Raw genomic sequence first — 22,215 nt, forward strand, 5'->3', positions numbered from 1 at the left:
TTGCATTAGTTTGTTCAAATGGCTGTTTTTGTAACAGACAAAACTAAATTCAAGTCCCAAGGGTTCAAGGGAGGTTTGACGGGCGGATTAAGCTGAGTTAACCCTTGTATAAAACCCTGGACTAAAGAATGAGTAGCAAGTGGTCTTTGAAATAAGACCAGTAAAGCTGTGACTTGGCCTTTAATAGTACTCAAGTCCAATTTAATTTCTATCCCTAATTGTAGAAAGGCAAGAATTCTGCCTATAATATATCTCCAAGGGTGCCAACCCTTGGATTCACACCAGGAAACATGAGCACTCCAGACCCTATAATATATAGTTCTGGAAGCTGCCTTCCTTGCATTAATCAGGGTAGAGATAACTGACCCGGAAAGCCCACGTTTCTTCAGAATGTGGGTTTCAATAGCCAAGCCGTTAAATTAGGGACCGTAAGGAAGGATGGAATATCGGTCCCTGTGAGAGCAGATCTGGCCGTAGTGGGAGGAGCCATGGGCCCTCCACTGCCATCTTTACGATTTCTGCTTATCATGACCTTCTGGGCCATGCTGGTGTCACTAGAATTAACCGGCTTTCTTTCCAGCTTGAGCCTGCAAAGAAGCCAAGGCAGCAACTGAATAGGAGGAAATGCATAGATCAGTGAGAACTGATCCCATGGGGTTACCAACGCATCCATTCTGCATGCAAAGAGATCCTTTGTTCTGGCCACAAAGTTGACTAACTTCATGTTGAACCTGGATGCTAGAAGATCTACGTCCGGAGTCCCCCATCTTTGGCAAACAGCCCAAAATATATCGGGGTGAAGAGGCCATTCCCCTGGGAATAACTGCTGGCGACTCAAGTAGTCCGCCTGCCAATTCTCTACCCCCGGAATGAAGACTGCCGATAGACATGGAACATTCCTTTCTGCCCAAGTTAAAATATGGTTCACCTCTCTCTGCACTGAGAGACTTTTGGTGCCCCCTTGGTGATTGATATAGGCCCCAGCTGTGGCTTTGTCAGATTGAATACTGACAGGACAATCCTGTAACCTGAAATTCCAGGCCTTTAGAGCCAGACGTACTGCCCGAATCTCTAGGATATTGATGTGCAAGTTTCTTTCAGTTCTTGACCACTGTCCCAGGGACAGTTGTCTTTTCTAGTACTGCTCCTCAGCCTGAAAGGGTGGCATCCGTCATTACCACTTCCAGATGACTGGTCTGAAGTATTTTCCTTTCAGCAGATTCTGGGTTAGTAATCACCAAGTGAGGCTTTGGGACACTCTTGGGGGCAGCTACATTGGAAAGTCTAAAGCTTGAATTGTTTTGTTCCAAGCAGACAGGATACGGTTTTGCAACAGTATTGAATGAAACTGGGCATAGGGAACTGCTTCGAATGAAGCCACCATGGTTCTTAACAACCTCATGCAAAGACAAATGGAGGGATCGCCATTTGACCTGACAATCCGCACCAGCTCTCTTATGGAGTTGATCTTTGCCTGAGGCAAGAACATCTTTTACTGGGCTATGCCTATGATCAGACCCAAGCACTCCAGCCTTTTTAGCCGTTTTAAGGAAGATTTCTCTAGATTGAGAATCCAACCCAAACTTTACAGATAATTGTTTGTAGTGCATACACTTTGCTTAGATGTGGTGGCTGCATTAGTTTTCTTTTGTCAGGATTTTTACCCCTCTGTTTTCACCTGGTGATCTGGTAAATAACACACCTCCTGTATTAGACGGAGCACAGGGGCACCTTACATAGTTACATAGTCCATCAAGTCCAACCCATGTGTATGATTATATGTTAGTATTACATTGTATATCCCTGTATGTTGCGGTCGTTCAGGTGCTTATCTAATAGTTTCTTGAAACTGTTGATGCTCCCTGCTGAGACCACTGGCTGTTGAAAGGAATTCCACATCCTTGCCACTCTTACAGTAAAGAATACTCTACGTAGTTTAAGGTTAAACCTCTTTGCTTCTAATTTTAAAGAGTGGCCACGAGTCTTGTTAAACTCCCTTTGCAAAAAAGTTTTATCCCTATTGTGGGGTCAACAGTATGGTATTTGTATATTGAAATCATATCCCCTCACCTTTGGACAGCGGCATTGTCAGTCTGGGAGGAGGGAATTGAGAGATGTACTAGCAGATTTAGATACACTAACTAAATTAATCCAAACTCTAGCTCACATTGCACTTACAGCAACAGTTTTTTTTCTCTTTTGGGATAAAGGTTTTACAAGAATAAATAAAAGATGATCATTGTAAGCACAACTGTCAATGGTAAATGGTTTGGCTAAACCCTGTAACGGATGTTTCTGTAGGAGAGCGTGTTCTGTTGAAAAACAACAGACTTCCTTGCATGATCACCAGGTGAAAATAAAGGAAAGGAAGGCTAGAAAAGTAAAACAAATACAAAGACCACATTTAAAAATTGATAAGCTGCGATATAATAAATGTTTTCTTTTGGGTTTAATACCACTTTAAAGGTAAAAAGATTAGATGGGCCCTGCAATTACCTAGTGGTCATGTATATTTACTGACGCATGGTCTCTCTGTCTGTGGTCAGCACACTATGGAGTAGGCTAGACACAGTTAAACTTCCCCGTTTTCTTCCAACTCCGCAGTCTTCTCTGCTTAACATTCACAGCAGCCACGTAGAAAGCATCTTCTAATTTTGGAGCAGGGAGGCTGCTCCAAACTGCTCTAATTAATCCGCAACACTTGATTGCATTTTCAATTCCACCTCCTCTCCCAGCCTTCATCTTGCAATTTTCTTTGGTGACTTGAAAAGCGAAGTCCGTAGACACTACGGTGACCTACAAAACAGCTGGCAATCAAGGGGGCTTAAGCGATATAATAAAAATAAAAAAAAGAGAAGAGAAAAAAAAAAAAAGCTTACCCAGGTGAGGGTCGGCACTACTGAACACAAAAGACACTCAGTGATGCAGTCTTAATCCTTTTTAAAAAGTCAGCTGTTTGAAAGGATTCACGGAGCTTATTATCAAGTGTTTAAAGCCGACGTTTAATCTGCTTATATTTAGCCTTCCCTGGTTGCCCCCCCCCCCATCTACATGCTAATGAAATTTTTAAATAAAAACTTTGTTTTCATTACATACCCTATTTTATAGCGGTTGTTTTATCACTGGGTCTCTGTGCTTCTCTATGCAGAGCAGGCATATCATGCTGGTAGTAGGGGCCAGCAGGGTTCTGAACATTACAGACTCCGTACTCCTCATGAGGTAGATGTCAGTTTGGAGGTATGCGAGTTTCTAGCCATGTAGAACGCCCTAGGTAACACCCCCATATGACGCTGTGCCTCCTTGACTGAAAGAACTGATATCCAAGGAATGAAAATGGTGGGCCAAGGACAAAAAAACTGGGGAAGTCCTATGCTGGTTTTACTAAAGCCAGGAAGGGCAGAGGCTGGTTCAGTCTGTCTTTCTACAGATTCTAATGCACACTGTAAGAAGCTCACAATGTGCAGGAAAATCAGAATACGGTAAGCAATTTCAGTACAGGAGAAGAGCCTATACAACTGTACATGACTGATGCCCCGTACACACAATGAGATTATCATCGTCCGTTTTTTTTGCATGCTAATCTCACATCGAATCTGATGAATTTACTAAAGCAAGGAAGATTCTCATATGACAGAATAAAAATCGGAAGTGATGTAATGTGTTTTTGTATTGCATTTTTGAATGACAGCTGTACTGATTAAACGAAAATCGTACGATCTGGCACCATACGAAAAAATTTCCGTGCATGTCCGATAGAATAATATCGGATGAACTGTCCTGATCAGCCCTCGAAAGCTAGGTTACTAACGATCCGATTATCATACGATCTATTCGAATGCGGCATTTTTCGTACAATTTTTTAATCGTGTGTGCAGGGCTTAAAAGGAAGGCTAATGTGTAGCTTTAAACCCAGAACCTGCATTTACTATATCTGGTATCCCACAGTACATGGAAATGCAATTATTTTTGTAAATATAAAACTGATAAATACCTTTTCTCATCAGAAGTATATAGCAGCCTTGTGACTTCTATCAGTTCCTAGTAAAGCTTGTAGGAGGAGTTTTTATTCTCCCCTGACCCTCTGTTTGGACGGTGCTGATTGGCCCTGGCCATAGCCCCTCCCAAGAAAAAAACAAAAACAAAAAAACACTCTAGCAATACACACCAAACAGAGCATGTGCGGCCTGCCCCCTGGCTCTGTAAATATCAGGTTATTTTTTGGAGACAGTGGAAGAGGAGGAGGATCAGAGAGACAGGATCAAACAGCCTTTATACACAATGCAGAGGATTAACCCCTTAGGTTCCACAGTGAGTATAACAAGCATGCTTTACTGCATATACAGACAGATTTTACTGTTGTGGGTTCAGTAAAACTTTAATATTTCCTGTGTTTTTCGAACAGACTTATTTCAGGATTTTTTACAATACAGCAAATACTGTATACTCCCACATACTGGTGGGATCTAAGTAACGCTGGCCATCAGAACATTAATTTGATAAGTTTCTGGTAGATGTGATAGCCTCGTTCATACGAGTATATATTATATTACATGATCACCTTAAATGATCTTTATGTATATTGTAGTAGTAATTTAAGACATGTGTTTGCATGCAATAATTAGTATTTTTACTGAAAAGTTTGATTAACATGCACAACTGTCATTGCATGTACAAAATTAAAAACAGGTTTCAATTTTATCAGGGGAATTTATGAAAACTGGAGCATCTATGCATGGCAACCAATCAGCTTCTATCTTTCATTTTCAATGCTTAACTGTACAAGCTGAAGATAGAAGCTGATTGGTTGCTATGTTATCACTTGGGCTGGGGGAGTTTAATCAACTTTCAAGGCTGTACACATAAATTGCAAAATTAGTTTGGCCCCCTATGTGAAAAATGGGAAGTTGAAGTCTGTTAGAGAAAGAGTTAAAAGAGAGACGATTTTGCCACACGGTAAATCGCGCTGCAATTGCAACGCTTGTCGCTCAAAAAGGAACATGAGCTTCTTTTGGGCGACAGCGTCGCACATTGTGACTTGCCTGGGATCATGTGTGAATGCAGCCTAAGTGATCACATTCCTTCTGCTCCCTCTGTTCTCAGCTGCATAAGAGCTGGGAGGAGGAGAAGCAACAGCAGACTGAGCTTCTCAACGATAGGCTGTGCAGTGGGGGGGTGTCAGGACAAGTCTGATCATTAGAAGAGAGCACACCTAGTTCCCAGTAGAGCTAGAGAACTGCCCATGGTGAGATCCCCTTAGTGTGGTCAATTTTTAATAGGAAAGCAGAGGAACTGGCAGGAAAACCAGGGATTTCACACAAAGAAAGCTATAGATAGAAAACAGTATATGTTCTCATACAAGTACATGGTACAGTAGGCACATATCAGGAATATGAAATGTTGGGGTAACAAACACTTTAAAGAGCCTGCCTGCCAGCCTGGGTGAAAATTTTTTAAAAAGTCAGTAGCTACAAATACTGTAGCTGCGGACTTTTAACATTAGGGCACTTACCTGTCCAGGGAGCCTGCAATGTCAGCACCCCAACAGATCTTCGGATCCCGGGTGCTGCCGCCGCCATTCCTGGTATGGGAACCAGGCAGTGAAGCATTTTCGGCATCACTCCTGGTTCCCTAATGCACTAATTGGCCCGGCAGCGAAGGTGGAACTTCTGAGAGATCAGGCAGCAGCCCGTCTCCGGAAGGAAGGAAGGGGACCTGTCAAAAAACAGGTCCCTCCCCCCGGAAAAGTGCCAAATGTGCCTCCGGGGGGGGTTGGGGGAAGCATATAAGCGAGAGTTCCACTCCGGGCACCAGTCCGCAGGAAGCATGTGCTGAACTGGCGAGAGTTCAGAGAAGGGCAACAAAATGAATAAAGGGACTGGAGGACCTTAGTTATGAGGAAAGGTTACGAGCACTGAACTTGTTCTCTCTGGAGAGGAGACGCTTGAGAGAGGATATGATTTCAATGTACAAATAACGTACTAGTGACCCCACAAAAGGGATAAAATGTTTCTGTGAAAGGGAATTTAATAAGACACGCGGCCATTCACTAAAACTAGAAGAAAAGTGGTTTATCCTTAAACTGCGTAGAGGGTTCTTTACTGTAAGAGCGGCAAGGATGTGGAATTCCCTTCCACGGGCGGTAGTTTCAGTGGGGAGCATCAATAATTTCAAAAAACAATTAGATAAGCACCTGAAGGACCACAACATACAGGGATATACAATGTAATAATGACATATAATCACACATAGAGGTTGGAATTGATGGACTTGTGTCTTTTTTCAACCTCACCTACTATGTAACTTTTGGGTGGAACTACGCTTTAATTACAATACAATGTGCAAATATCTTACCACCAGTCAAACCTAAGGAAAAAGCTAGGGATGCCAAGTTCTATGTACGGGGTGCATATGGAGATCTTTCGGAGAGGAGGACAGTTCTTACAGATAAAGACAGGTAAGCATTTTTAGGACTTCCCCGCTACTTCTTGAACAGTTTCTATGTTTGCATGGAAAGGAATTCAGAATTTTTTAAAGTCTCATCAGTCCTAGCTGGCCAGAGGTTGTAATGGAATAAAAAAAAAAAAAAAAGCACAAGTAAACTAACAAAAAGGCTTGTACAGCAAATATGTATGTTACATAATTTTTTTTTGACATTCTAAGGCAGATATTGTACTTTGTCAACATTTGTTTTGCTATATGCTAGTCAAGAGGCTGAAATGTATGATTGTAAGTGTCATAAATACATTTATTTCTCTACATATAAATTATGGAAATAGTTCTCTACAGCCTTCCCATGAGTGTCTCAGGAAAACACATAAATCTGCTAGTTAGTGGTCTCTGAATGATCATCCAAATGGAAGCGACTTTTAGGCTTGGTTATCAAATATGCCAATTGGATGCTTTTTGAACATCTAATTCACATGACTTGTGAAATAACATTGCTTTCCATTGAAGCTGTTCACATATATGCACTGCACATTTAAAAAGAGTCCTGTGCGTTTTCTGAGCACTGCGGTGTGTTCAGATGCAAACTCCAGGCTCATTGAGTTCTATGGGAAGGCTTCTGTATCACAAATGTGTTCAGGATTCAGTTCGGAATTTCAGTACAGATTGCTCTCCCACTACAGGAGTCGATACCCTTTATCTATTATGTATTGGCACTGAAATCGCACCTGTGACAAAAATCAGATTAAGTATGTGGGCACCCCTCCAAATTACCGAGTTCAAGTGTTTACAGTGTTAATGTCACAGCACAGAATGACATCAGAGACAATTTTGCACTTCCAACCTTGTAGTATTTTTTCAGGGAGACCCTTTTCTGACTCAGCATAAGGTCAGGGCTCTGAGGAAGCCACTCAAGTTACTTCATGTAAAGTGGTCAACAATTGTCCTCTTGGCCAGCTAGCTTTGTACAAAGGAGCACAGTCAGGTGGGCACAGAATAGCGCCTTCCCCAAACTGTTAACACAAGGCTGGAATCACACAATCCCCTAAAATGTCCTAATATGCTATATTGTTACCAATACCCTGACTGGAAACATCTGAAGCCAATAATAACACATACTTTTGACCAAACACTTTGGTGTAATTCTCCAAAGAAAAAAAATATGTGTTTATTTAATAAAAGAGATTAAAACTTGCCTTGACTATGGTGACATCTATTCCAGCCAGATGAAGGATCGGGGCTGCATTCTTCTCAAAAAGTGTCCTGGCCTTTCTAATAAATAAACAGATTTGTTAGTAGCAAAAAAAAAATACAGGTTCATAGTCAGAGGTCAGACTGGCTATATTAAAAAGTGTATCTAAAATCAAACATTAGGGGACAAAATTCTTAGAAGGACAGAGAGTGCAATCTGTCACAAAGACCTGAAGCGCCAAACTATAAGCTGTCTACCGGGCACTCGGGTTTGGCACATCACAGATTTGGTGGACAGATTACTGGAAGGGGCTGGGGAAGACCCAGCTGTCATGATGCACGTTTGCACCAATGATAAAGTCAGAGGTAGATGGAGTGTCCTAAAGAACGATTTTAGGGACTAAGGCCGCGTACACACGGGCGGACTGTTCGCCCAACTTAGTCCGCTGAACAGTGTTTCAGCGGACAATCCGCTCGTGTGTGGGCTTCAGCGGACTGTTTCAGCGGACAGTCTGACGAACAAAGTCTTACGGAATTTCCGTAAGACAGTCCGTCCAAACTTGGTTTCAGCGGACAGTCCGCTCGTGTGTAGGCTAGTTCGACAGACTAAGTTTGGCGCATGCTCAGAAAGGATTTACACGGCCGAAGGTTGCATTGCAGTGTATTGGACGTCGAATTTCTCGTCCCGTCGTACGCGCCGTTCACGTCATCGCGCACGCTTTCAGCGGACTGTCTGCTCATCGTGTGTGGTCAAGTCCGTTCATGCAAATTTTGAACGGACTGTCTGTCGGATTGTCTGACGAACTAAGTTGGGCGAACAGTCCGCCCGTGTGTACGCGGCCTTAGAAGCTAATTTGAGGAAAGGAACCTCCAAGATAGTATTCTCAGGAACACTACCAGTACATTGCGCCATACCAGAAAGGCAGAGGGAGATTAGGGAAGTAAACAAGTGGCTGAGGTACCTAGTGTAGTAAGGAGAGGTTTGGGTTCCTGGAGAACTGGACCGACTTCTCAGTCGGTCACCAGTTCTAAAGAAGGGACGGACTGCACCTAAAAGAGGAGGGTGAAGGTCTGCTGGGAGTGAAGATGACCAAAAAGTTAGAGGGGCTTTTAAACTAGGAGATGGGGGTGAGGGTTCAGAGGTAGAGGTAGTGCGGAACATATTCCAGAGGGTAGTATTGGGGGCATTAGTGTTAGGTTGACTAAAGCACACAAACCCAAGGTAAGTATAGTAGTATATATCTCAGAACACCCAATAAGAGGACAGTATGCGACCGGTCTAAAATACGTGGCATGTTCACCAATGCCAGCAGCCTGGCGGACAAGATGGGAGAACTAGAGGTACTCTTGTACAAGGAGGATTCCGATTTTGTGGGAATTTCAGAGACTTGGTTCAACAGCTCTCATGATTGTCCGGGAACCATTCAAGGTTATTCCCTTTATCGCAGGGATAGAGAGGGTAAAAGGGGGGGGGGGTGTATGCCTGTACATCAAGAATAATGTAAAAGTGAATGTGAGAGACTACATAACTAAGGGAGTTAGGGAGGAGGTGGAATCCTTATGGGTAGAGCTCCAAAGGGATGAAACTAAGGGGACAATAATACTGGGAGTATGCTATAGGCCCCCTAACCTGAGGTAGGAGGGGGAGACAAACCTCCTATCACAATTTGGATTAGCAGCAAGGATTGGAAGTGTCATCATAATGGGTGATTTTATTGCCCAGACATAGACTCGGCGGAAGGAACTGCGCAGTCGTCTAAGGCTCACCAATTTCTAAATGTCTTGCAGGACAATTTTATGGGTCAGATGGTAGACACACCAACTATAAAGAAAGCATTACCAGACCTACTGATTACCAACAATACAGACCTGATCATAGATGTGGAAATAAGGGGCAATTTAGGAAACAGCGATCACAGGTCAATTAGCTTCAGTATAAATCACACAAATAGGAAACATAAGGGGAATACAAAGACACTGAATTTCAAAAGTACCAACTTCCCTAAACTACGAACCCTGCTAGAAGATATAAATTGGGATAGAATTTCAGTAACAAAGAACACGGAGGAGAGATGAGTTTGCTTTAAGAGCATATTAAATAAGGGCATGAGCCAGTGCATCCCATTGGGAATAAATTTAAAATAGTGAACAAAAATCCTGGATGGCTTAACTCCAATGTAAAAATGCAAAAAATAAAAAAGCATAATAAAAGCAAAGGAAAAGGTCTTCAAAAAATACAAGGCCGAGAAATCATCAGCATTCAGACTTTACAATGAATGCAACAAGAAATGCAAGGGTGCAATTAGGGCGGCTAAGATAGAACATGAAAGACACATAGCAGGAGAGCAAAAAAAATCCCAAGAAATTCTTTAACCCCTTCCGGACCGCCGCACGCCGATATACGTCCTAACTTTGAAGAGGGATATCTTTGTTATGGCATAACCCTGGTATCTTCTTCTTCAGTGGGCAGTTCGGTTTCCGATAACAGTGGTCTCTGTGGTGGATTGGCACGAGATCCCTTTTTATCGGCGGCGGGAGAGGCCCTACCGCCGCTCTTCGGGGGCTCTCCACCGCTTACCAGAGCCGCCGGTAGTGGCGGAGGCGAACAAATGCTTCTTCCTGGGTATGGAGACAAGTGAGGGGAAGATGGCCCCCACATGTCTCCATATCATTGCAGGGCGGAAGCGACTTTAAAAACGTCAATTCTGCACATAGCTCTTAAAGGGCCTCTTTTTTTCTCCCAAATTACTTTTTTTTTTTTATTGCATTTTAGTGTAAATATGAGATCTGAGGTCTTTTTGACCCCAGATCTCATATTTAAGAGGTCCTGACTAGGGATGGGTGAACGGTTTGGCCTAGGCATAAGTTCGGGCCGAACTTTGGTTGTTTGGGCAAATTCGAAAGCCGCTGAAACACCGTTAAAGTCTATGGGACACTAATATGAAAAATCAAAAGTGCTAATTTTAAAAGCTCATGTGCAAGTTATTGTCATAAAAAGTGTTTGGGGACCTGGGTCCTGCCCCAGAAGACATGTATCAATGCAAAGAAAATGTTTATAAAAGTTTTTTTCAGGAACAGTGATTTATTTTTAATGCTTAAAGTGAAACAATAAAAATGAAATATTCCTTTAAACATTGTGCCTGGGGGGTGTCTATAGTATGCCTGTAAAGTGGCACATTTTTCCAGTGTTTAGTACACTACCACAGCAAAATGACATTTTTAAAAGGAAAAATTGTAATTTAAAACTGATTGCGGCTGTAATGAATTGTTGGGTCTCGGCAATATAGATAAAACTCATTGGAAAAAAAAAAAAAAAAAAAAGAGCATGGGATCCTCCTCCCAAACCAGGCCATTTGGGTATGGTATGAATATTGAAGGGAACTCTGAACCAAAATGTACAAAAAAAAAAAAAAAAAAATTGTGGGGGTCCCCCTAAAATCCATACCAGGCTCCTTGGGTCTGATATGAAAATTAAGGGTAAACCTGCGTCAAAAAAAAAAAAAGAAGAAAAATGGCATAGGGGTCCCCCTCTAAATCCCTACCAGACCCTTATCTGAGCACACAACCTGGCAGGCTGCAGGAAAAGAGGGGGCGGGAGAGCGCCCCCCTTCCTGAACCTTACCAGGCCACATGCCCTCAAACCTGAGGAGGGTGCTTTAGGGTAGCCCCCCAAAGCAGCTTATCCCCATGTTGATGGGCACAAGGGCCTCATCCCCACAACCCTTGCCCGATGGTTGTGGTGGTCTGCGGGTGGGGGGCTTATCGGAATCTGGAAGCCCCCTTTAACGAGGGGACGCCCAGATCCCAGCCCTCCCCTGTGTGAAATGGTAACAGGGTACAAATGTACCCCTACCATTTCACAAAAAACGTGTTAAAATGTTAAAAACAGACAAGACACAGCTTGGGGACAAAAAATAAAAATGTCCCACGATGTCCAATCATCTTCTTATATCGCTCCACCGATGGACCAAAAAAGAAAAAAAAATCCGCCTCCCACTGTGCGATGCTTCATCGGCTTTGACTGTTCTTATATAACTGAGGGCAGGTCCACCCTGTGATGTACCCGGGTGGCCCCACCCCCTCTGATGCCACGGGGACTTTCCCATGGCAGAGGGGATGGGGCCACCCGGTTATGTAAACGGGTGACCCCTGTCCCCCTCTGACACCACAAGGATGCCGTGGGAAAGTCCCCGTGGTGTCAGAGGGGGCGGGGTCACCTGGGTACGTCCCTGGGGGGCCACACCTTCAGTTATATAAGAACTGGCATCAGCAAAGAAGCCTCACACAGCGGGAGCCTCCCATAGAGGAGGATCGGTGGTGGATTTGTTTTTTCTTTTTCGGTCTGTCGCGGCATGAAGAAAAAGATGAATGGACATTGTGGGACTTTTTTTCTTTTTTTTTTTGGCACAGGTTTCCCCTTAAAATCCATACCAGACCCATTTTGGGGGGGGGGGGGCCTCTACGCCATTTAAAAAAAAAAAAAAAAAACGCAATTTTTTTTTTTACATTTTGGTTCGGGGTTCCCCTTAATATTCATACCAGACACAAAGGGCCTGGTAATGGACTGGGAGGAATCCCATGCTCTTTTTTTCAATGAGTTTTATCTATATTCCAAGACCCAACAATTCATTACAGCCGCGATCAGTTTTAAATGACAATTTTTCCTTTAGAAATGTCATTTTGCTGTGGTAATGTTCTAACTATAGACACCCCCCAAGTCACGATATTTAAAGGAATATTTCATTTTTATTGTTTCACTTTAAACATAAAAATAAATAAATCACTGCTCCCGAAAAAAAGGCAGTTTTTAAACTTTTTTTTGCATGCATTTGCATGTCCCCTGGGGTAGGACTCGGTTCCCCAAACACTTTTTATGACAACTTGCAGATAAGCCTTTAAAATTAGCACTTTTGATTAGAGGTCGACTGATATGGGTTTTTCTCTGGCCGATGCCAATATTTATAAATCGGGCCGGCCGATATATGATGCCGATTTTTTCGGCTGATATTTTAAGCTGATTTTTCTTCTTTTGGCAGGTGGCACTGTTTGCCACTAATTGGCACTGGCGATTGACACTGGCAGGTTTCACACAGCCGATTTGTAAGTTTCAGTATATATACTATATGTATTACACTATATGTGTATTACACTATATGTAATTGAATGCAAAAACCAGCTGTCATAATTCAGCGTGATGACGGGGGTGGGTGGGACCCGGGTGTGCGAGGCCTTGCAGCTATCAAACAGGGAGGGGTCTGGAGCACCAGCAGGGGACCCCAGAAAAGGAGGATCGGTGCTGCTCTGTGCAAAGCCATTGCACAGAGCAGGCAAGTATGATATGTTTGTTATTTTACTGAAATAGCTGTACAGCGAGTTTCTTTCCACAAGAGAATCTGGTTTGCTTCCTTCATGGTATCCATGCTCCCTTGGTGGCCGATATATGCCATGATGTTGGCATTGAATTTGGTGTCTCTTCAGAAGGGTGCCCAGTGATGCAGGGGCAATCTGATATGAGCTTGGGAGCTTAATTTCCTCTCTAGATCATGTTCCTTGAACAGTCAAGGATTAGAACACTACTTCCAAGGCTGATAGACCAGTATGTGCTGTAAGGCCTTTCCAGTGGTAGGGAAGGAAGGGCTTACCTATTGTTATAATCCAATGACAATGTCAACAAACATTCAGAAGTACAAGGTAATTTAGGGATAAAATTGATTAATATCAGAAAAGAGCTCTATTCTGCTATGAGTTAATTTTATAATTTATATACTCTTGAAAGATGCAAACCTGATTATTTTATGGACAGAAACTCACTTTCCAACGATTTCTGTGGTCCACATCACAGGAGTGGACAATTGGCAGGTGGATTATATTAGACCAAGGATGATGGTCTCTTCATCCAGATGTGTTAGAACATGTTAAAATGGGTGATTCCGGATATAAACATCCTAGCCTCCAGCCATGACAGAGAAGAATTATAGAAACATATCTTTTGTCTGTGGCCATCAAGTACTAATTCTGGTTTATGATCAGAATGTTATGTTGTATTTATAGTATGTTGGTATCATGTTAATTATTATTTGGGGTAATGGTAAAGATGTCAGGGCTGCCATCAGGGGGGTACAGCCCAAACACTTGTAAGGGGCCCCAGCGTCTGGGCGGGCCAAGCCGATTGGCAGGGACATGAGAAGGCAGAGTCGGGTGCAGAGGAGCTCCTATATGTGTGATGAGTCAGCAGCTGCTGTTCTGTGATGAGTTGACGTCGGGCTCTTTGCTGCCACCTCTGGCCATTTGCTGAATGTGCACCCCTCTGCATGTGGAAACAAGAGCTGGAACTAGGACCACCTTACAAGGGCTGTTGTTCGGGGGGGGGCTGTATATGTCATGCCTGTGTGTGTACATGTCTCTGTGTGTACTGCACATCTCTGTGTATGTACATTTATTGTGTGTGTGTATGCATGTCATATATACACACGTGAGTGGTGCTGGGAGCGTACAAGTGTAGGGGGGGGGGGGGGGGGGGGGCTGAGAGCATACAGGTGTGAGGGAGGGGCTGAGAGCATACAGGTGTGAGGGGGGGGGGGGCTGAGAGCATACAGGTGTGAGGGGGGAGCCCGAGAGCGTACAGATGTGAGGGGGGAGCCCGAGAGCACACAGGTGTGAGGGGGGAGCCCGAGAGCACACAGGTGTGAGGGGGGAGCCCGAGAGCACACAGGTGTGAGGGGGGGAGCCCGAGAGCGTACAGGTGTGAGGGGGGGAGCCCGAGAGCGTACAGGTGTGAGGGGGGAAGCCCGAGAGCGTACAGGTGTGAGGGGGGGAGCCCGAGAGCGTACAGGTGTGAGGGGGGAGCACGAGAGCGTACAGGTGTGAGGGGGGGAGCCCGAGAGCGTACAGGTGTGAGGGGGGGAGCCCGAGAGCGTACAGGTGTGAGGGGGGGCCGAGAGCGTACAGGTGTGAGGGGGGGCCGAGAGCGTACAGGTGTGAGGGGAGCTGAGAGCGTACAGGTGTGAGGGGAGCTGAGAGCATACAGGTGTGAGGGGAGCTGAGAGCATACAGGTGTGAGGGGGGCTGAGAGCATACAGGTGTGAGGGGGGCTGAGCGCGTACAGGTGTGAGGGGGGCTAAGCACGTACAGGTGTGAGGGGGGCTGAGCGCGTACAGGTGTGAGTGGTGCTGGGAGCATACAGGTGTGAGGGGACTGAGAGTGTACAGGTGTGAGGGGGGCTGAGCACGTACAGGTGTGAGGGGGGCTGAGCGCGTACAGGTGTGAGTGGTGCTGGGAGCATACAGGTGTGAGGGGACTGAGAGTGTACAGGTGTGAGGGGGGCTAAGCACGTACAGGTGTGAGGGGGGCTGAGCGCGTACAGGTGTGAGTGGTGCTGGGAGCATACAGGTGTGAGGGGACAGAGTGTACAGGTGTGAGGGGGGCTGAGGCACTGAAGGACTTGGTGGGATGGCCAGCCTTAAAGCTGTATAAGGGGATCCACAATTTCTGATGGCTGCTCTGAAAGGGGTGTATTATTTCCATTTGGTAGTTTGATTTTCTGTTATTTTAATCTGTTTTATTGTTCTATGTTGTATTTTAATTATATAGATGGTCCCAGTGTAATTTTTTATTTTTTTTATTTAGTGCTAATGGCTGTTATTGGTTTTGTTGTGTCTTTGTATCTTGTTCCGTTCATTGTTGTGATCTTGTGTTGTCTTTGTTGAGTGTTGCCGTGTCGCAAAAAATTCCCAATTTCCCTTTCGGGTTAATAAAGTATTCTATATTCAAAGTAATTTAATTATAAAATTGAGTCATAGCAAAACAACGCTCTATTTTGCTATGAATCTGTTCTATGATTGAATTACATTGACTCCAGGATGTTTGTTTGACACTCATTGGATTGTATGTGTGTGGATTCACAACTCTATGTCCCTTCCCTTTTTCCTGACTGTGGTCCCGTTTTGTGGAGTGCTGCCAAACTGGGGCCAGTGTGCCCAGTGGCAATTTCAGTGACCCTTGGAAAAATTCTAGATCCCTGTTTATTCTTGCGTTTTCCCACTATTAGTGCTGAGGTAGTGATCAGTCAAGATAAGGAAGGCCTTGCTTGGCTGGATAGGAGCAATGGTAAGTCGAAGGAAAAAGCCTGGATTATTTTCATGGCAACAAAATGTTTTGAAGTTCTTGAACAGAATTGGGAAAAAGACCCTGCCTTGAAGGAGGCCACCATTAGACCTAGAACTTTCATGGAGAATCTCACTGTGGGATGTCTCTTGGAGCTCAGTTCTCAAGCATGAGCACTTCGATTTTCTTTCTTTTCTGGAAGACAGAGTTGCTTCGGATGTGTCAAGGACCAGACCAAAGTATTCCCAGCAAAGACAAGATTGGAGAGCAGATTTCACATTTTTTCTTTAACCACTTGCTTACTGGGCACTTAAACCCCCCTCAGTCCCAGACCAATTTTCAGCTTTCAACGCTGATGCACTTTGAATGACAATTGCGCGGGCATACAACACTGTACCCAAATGAAATTTTTATCATTTTTTTTCCCACAAATAGAGCTTTCTTTTAGTGGTATTTAATTACAGCTGGGAGTTTTATTTTTTGCTAAACAAACAAAAAAAGATGCAAAAATAAAAATAAAAAAATCATGTTTAATAGTTTGTTATAAAATTTTGCAAACAGGTAATTTTTCTCCTTCATTGAAGTGCGCTGATGAGGCGGCACTGATAGGCTGCACTGGTGGGCACTGATAGGCATAGTTAAGGCGGCACTAATAGGCACAGATAAGGTGGCACCAATAGGCACAGATAAGGCAGTACTGATGGGCACAGATAAGGCAGCACTGATGGGCAAAGATGGGCACGGATGGGTGGCACTAAGGGGCACTGATAGGTACTACTGATAGATGGGACTGATGGGCACTGATAGGTGGCACTGATAGGTGGCTCTGATAGGTGCCACTGCTGGGCACTGATGGGCGGCACTGCTTGGCACTGATGGGCACTGGTAGATGACACTGATGGGCACGGATATGTGGCACTGGGGTGCAGCACCGTTGTTGAGGCAGATTGTGGGCACTGTGGGTGGCACTGCTGGGTGGCACTGCTGGGTGGCACTGTGGGCACTGCTGGGTGGCACTGACGGGGGGCACTTATGTTTTATTAAGGTGGCACTGGCAGGGGGCAGGTGGGCACTGGCAGGGCTAGCCGTGATCGGGACTAATGTCCCGATCACGGCCGCCGGTGATCGGCTCTTTTTTTTTCTCCTCGCGCTGTCAGCACGAGGAGGAATAATAGCCGATTACCGGCTCCATTGCATCACATGATCAGCTGTCATTGGCTGACAGCTGATCACGTGATAAGGGGTCGGGATCGACCCCTTGCTCGGATCAGTGATCAGGCGAGTCTCAGACTCGCCGATCACAGAGCGCGCCAGCTATAGCGCGCATCTCAAGTGGTTAACCACTTACGGACCCGCCCACCGTACATATATTGTGGCAGAGCGGCTGCCCTGTGCCAGATCGCGTACTTAGCACGTGATCTGACAATGCCGGGTCTGGGGCACATGTGCTGCTGGCAACCCGCTTCTGCTGTCAGCAGGGAAGGTAGTGAGCCTGTGTTCCTGTAAAGCATGGATCAATGCCTTTCCCTAGTCAAAGCACCTCCCACACAGTGAGAAAGCACCTGCTAGGCACACATTTAATCCTTTGATCACCCCTGATGTTAACTCCTTTCCAGCCAATGTCATTAGTACAGTCCATATTTTCTTAGGACTGATCACCATTTTAGTGTCACTGGTCCCCAAAAAGTGTCAGCTAGTGTCCTATTTGTCAGTCACGATATCGCAGTCCCGCTATAAGTTGCTGATCGCCGTCATTACTAGTAAAAAAATTAAAAAATATTCCATAGTTTGTAGACATGATTAAACCAATCAATATACGCTCATTGGGATTTTTTTACCAAAAATATGTAGCAGAATATAGATTGGCCTAAATTGATTAAGACATTTAATTTTTTTAAATTTTTTTATTTTATCTGTTTTATAGTAGAAAGTAAAAAATTTATTTTATTTTTTTCAAAATTGTAGGTCTTTTTTGTTTATCACAAAAAATAAAAACCGCGGGTGATCAAATACCACCAAAAGAAAGCTCTATTTAAAAAGGACATACGTTTATTTAGGTACAGTGTTACACGGCCGCACAATTGTCATTTAAAGTAATGCAGTGTTGTATTGCAAAAAATGGCCTGGTCATGAAGGGGGTAAATCTTACGGTGGTCAAGTGGTTAATGGATCACCCATCAGAAAGCCTGGAGCAGTTGAATTGTCCTGTGGACAGTTTCTGAAAACTCACCTAGAGATAAGTTCTTCAGAATAAGGTCATCTAGATAGCCCATGATTTATATGCCTTGAGCTCTGAGCAGGGCCAGCAGAAGTACAATGGGAACATGCAGGTACAGGCATCTTGGATATTCACTGATGCCAAGTATTCCCCCTGCAGATTCCATGCAGAATTTGGGGATTTGATGGAATCTCGAGTACTTTTGGCTTAGGTACTGTGAACAGGTATGAGTAGAAACCTTTGAACTTGTCTCCTAGTACTGGCACAATGACTCCCTGGGACATTAGATTTTGCAAATCTAACTGTCCTTGGGCAGCCTTTAGTTGGTTTAAAAGAAGAAAGCAGTGGTGCACAACATCACTCTGAGGATGAGTGTTGTGCAAGCCTTTGGCAAACCAAAATGTTTGAGACTGAGCACTGAGTAGTTTAAATTTTAGTGCCATGTTTAAAAAGTTTGAAATGTGAAGTGAGAACTTTCCAAACATAGCCCCATTTTACAGTAATGGTAAGAGTTACAGGGTAAACCATGTCCACGACAATGAACTGTATATAAAGTCCAGGTATCACTTTTAATGGTGGACATACCCCTGAATGGGTATTCAAAGACTTGGTTCCATAGGGATGGATCTTGACCCTGGACCTGTATAGCACCCTGTATAGACTAACTGCATTGCACTGAATAGCAAGGCGAATACCCATGCAGGATCCAGTACCTGCAGCAAATATTACAGTTTGTTCCCCGAAATACTGCTCTCAAGGTTTTTCCGAGTTGCACCGATCTGAATACATCGCTTCTCTGAAGGCATTTAAAGACCGCAAAGTGTTGATAGAAGTATTTGAAGACAATAATAAAGAAAAATAAGGAAGTAAAGCGGATTTCTACACTAAAGATAAGAAGAGGTTTACCACCGTCTGACACTAACAAAAAACTGGGGAGTCGCAGAGTTGGGTAAAGATATAGAGAAAGTGTCCTGAAATTGTGCACATAGAATCCATGATGTATGAACATGTTGCCATTGTCTTGTACTGTATGAATAAAATATAGGTGTTTTGATCCTACATTTATTTTTATTTGCTGAAGCTTCATCTGTCCATAATAATAGCTTTTAAGTCACATTACGCCAAAATGAGTGTTTGAAATAATGAAAAAAATGTACATCTTTATGTTAGGAACTGAGGTCTCGATACGGGGAAACGCTGACTCGTTCTCTTGCTGTGATTATAGATCAATTCCTAATCAATGTAGGATATTCTTCAAATCTGCCTGCCAGCAATGAGCAATCAGCAGGGCACAAATCAATTGAACTAATGCTTTAAAGGTGATTGTGTCTTCTAATTATACAGATCGATAATCTTACACAGGCCGATGCTTGACCTTCTTTGTGGGGCTGTCGGCTCATAAACCAGCAAGGAAGTGTTTATTCCAGTCTAGTTGCTGTACTCCCTGGGGAGTAATGCTCTGCATTTACTGACACTGTGTTCAATACCGGATATAGGGATAGGAAGGCATTCAGGTAACGCTCCAACCACATACCCTGGCGATTAGAAGGCAGGAGGCTAGCAACTGCTACCACCATAGTTGCCTGTAAGAGGTGTACTCTAATATTTCCTACAGGTTTTTAGGGTACTTAACATACAGTGGCAAGAAAAAATATGCTAACCTTTTGGGATTAACTGGTTGTCTGCAGTAATTTGTCATAAAATGTGATCTGATCCTCACCCACAGTGGATATAAAAAGTCTACACACCACTGTTAAAAATGTCAGTTTTTTTATGTAAAAAACTGACAAATAAATAATATTATAGAACTTTTTCTACCTTTAATGTGACCTATAAACTGTACAACTCAGTTGAACAACAACTGATATCTTTTAGGTGGAGGGAAGTAAAAATAAAAAATAAAATAATATGGTTGCATAAGTGTGCACACCCTCTTATAACTGGGGATGTAGCCGTGTTCAAACTTAAGCAGATTTAAATTCATGTTAAATAGGAGTCAGTACACACCTGCCATCATTTAAAGAGTCTCTGATTAACCCCAAATTATGTTAGGGTTATGCTGTTCTAGTAGGTCTTTTGTGACATTTTCTCAGTCACATTCTATAGCAAAAGCCATGGTCCGCAGAGAGCTTCCAAAGCATTCAAAGGGGATCTCATTGTAAAAGGTAGACAAACAAAATGTGCTTTAACCACTTTCAGACCGGACCATTTTGCTGGTAAATGACCAGAGGTCTTTTTACACTTTGGCACTGCGCTGCTTTAACTGGTAATTGCGCGGTCATGCAATGTTGTACCCAAACAAAATTTGCGTCCTTTTCTTCCCACAAATAGAGCTTTCTTTTGATGGTATTTGATTGCCTCTGCGATTTTTATTTTTTGCGATATAAACGTAAAAAGACCGCAAATTTTGAAAAAAAATGATATTTTCTACTTTTTGTTATTAGAAAAATCCAATAAACTCAATTTTAGTCATACATTTAGGCCAAAATGTATTCAGCCACATGTCTTTGGTAAAAAAAAAGTCAATAATTGTATATTTATTGGTTTGCGCAAAAGTTGTCACATCTACAAACTAAGGTACGTTTTCTGGAATTTACGCAGCTTTTAGTTTACGACTGCCTATCTCATTTCTTGAGGTGCTAAAATGGCAGGGCAGTACAAAACCCCCCCAAATGACCCCATTTTGGAAAGTAGACCCCCTAAGGAAATTGATAAGAGGCATGTTGAGCCCATTGAATATTTTATTTTTTTGCCTCAAGCGATTGAATAATGACAAAAAAAAAATTTTTTTTTTTTTTTTACACAAAGTTGTCACTAAATGATATATTGCTCACACATGCTATGGGCGTATGTGAAATGACACCCCAAAATAAATTCTGCTGCTTCTCCTGAGTACGGGGATACCACATATGTGGGACTTTTTGGGAGCCTAGCCGCGTACGGGGCCCCGAAAACCAAGCACCGCCTTCAGGCTTTCTAAGGGCTTAAATTTTTGAGTTCACTTCTCACTACCTATTACAGTTTTGAAGGCCATAAAATGCCAAGATGGCACAAAACCCCCACAAATGACCCCATTTTAGAAAGTAGACACCCCAAGCTATTTGCTGAGAGGCATGTTGAGTTCATGGAATATTTTATATTTTGCCACAAGTTGCGGGAAAATTACAAACTTTTTTTTTTTTTTTTTTTTTTTCACAAAGTTGTCACTAAATGATATATTGCTCACACATGCCATGGGCATATGTGAAATGACACCCCAAAATAAATTCTGCTGCTTCTCCTGAGTACGGGGATACCACATATGTGGGACTTTTTGGGAGCCTAGCCGCGTACGGGGCCCCGAAAACCAAGCACCGCCTTCAGGCTTTCTAAGGGCGTAAATATTTGACTTCACTCCTCACTACCTATTACAGTTTTGAAGGCCATAAAATGCCAAGATGGCACAAAACCCCCACAAATGACCCCATTTTAGAAAGTAGACACCCCAAGCTATTTGCTGAGAGGCATGTTGAGTCCATGGAATATTTTATATTTTGCCACAAGTTGCGGGAAAATTACAAACTTTTTTTTTTTTTTTTTTTTTTTCACAAAGTTGTCACTAAATGATATATTGCTCACGCATGCCATGGGCATATGTGAAATGACACCCCAAAATAAATTCTGCTGCTTCTCCTGAGTACGGGGATACCACATATGTGGGACTTTTTGGGAGCCTAGCCGCGTACGGGGCCCCGAAAACCAAGCACCGCCTTCAGGCTTTCTAAGGGCGTTACAGTTTTGAAGGCCATAAAATGCCAAGATGGCACAAACCCCCCCCAAATGACCCCATTTTGGAAAGTAGACACCCCTAAATTTAGGGGTACACTAGTGAGACTAGGTAATAAATGGCGGGTGCCCTGAAACTATAAAAAAATAACTAACCAACCAGCGTCACCTGTAACAGTTATATGGTGATCACTGGTGAAAGGGTTAACTAGGGGGCAATCAGGGGGCTTTATGCGGTAGTATATGGGGGTCCCTGGCGCTATAAAAAGCTGCAGCGAACCTAAATACCTACCTGCCTAACTAGCGTCACCTGTGACACTAATACAGCGATCAGAAAAACGATCGCTTATTAGGCTGGGTTCACACTGGAGCGATGCGGGAACGCCACGAATGCGCGGCGGGTTCCCGCATCGCATGCCTCCCGGCGGCAGTTCACACTGCCCTATGCGAACTGCTGGGAGTGTCAGTGAAATGTTACTGACACCCCCAGATCA

At 43.5% G+C, this 22,215-nt stretch overlaps 1 protein-coding gene across 2 annotated transcripts in view; it reads right to left on the minus strand.

The window, feature by feature from the left end:
• AGK (acylglycerol kinase) overlaps positions 1-22,215 on the minus strand; it is a 157,164-nt gene that overhangs the window by 81,935 nt on the left and 53,014 nt on the right. For both annotated transcript variants that reach the window (XM_077469255.1, XM_077469256.1), the window contains one exon: positions 7,641-7,716. In XM_077469255.1, coding sequence (XP_077325381.1) covers positions 7,641-7,716 — 76 coding nt within the window. The remainder of the gene's footprint in view (positions 1-7,640; positions 7,717-22,215) is intronic.

The sequence above is a fragment of the Lithobates pipiens genome, unplaced genomic scaffold, assembly GCF_037356315.1.
Source record: "Lithobates pipiens isolate NorthernLeopardFrog02 unplaced genomic scaffold, aLitPip1_a1.2 Scaffold_8, whole genome shotgun sequence".
Lineage (NCBI taxonomy): Eukaryota > Metazoa > Chordata > Amphibia > Anura > Ranidae > Lithobates > Lithobates pipiens.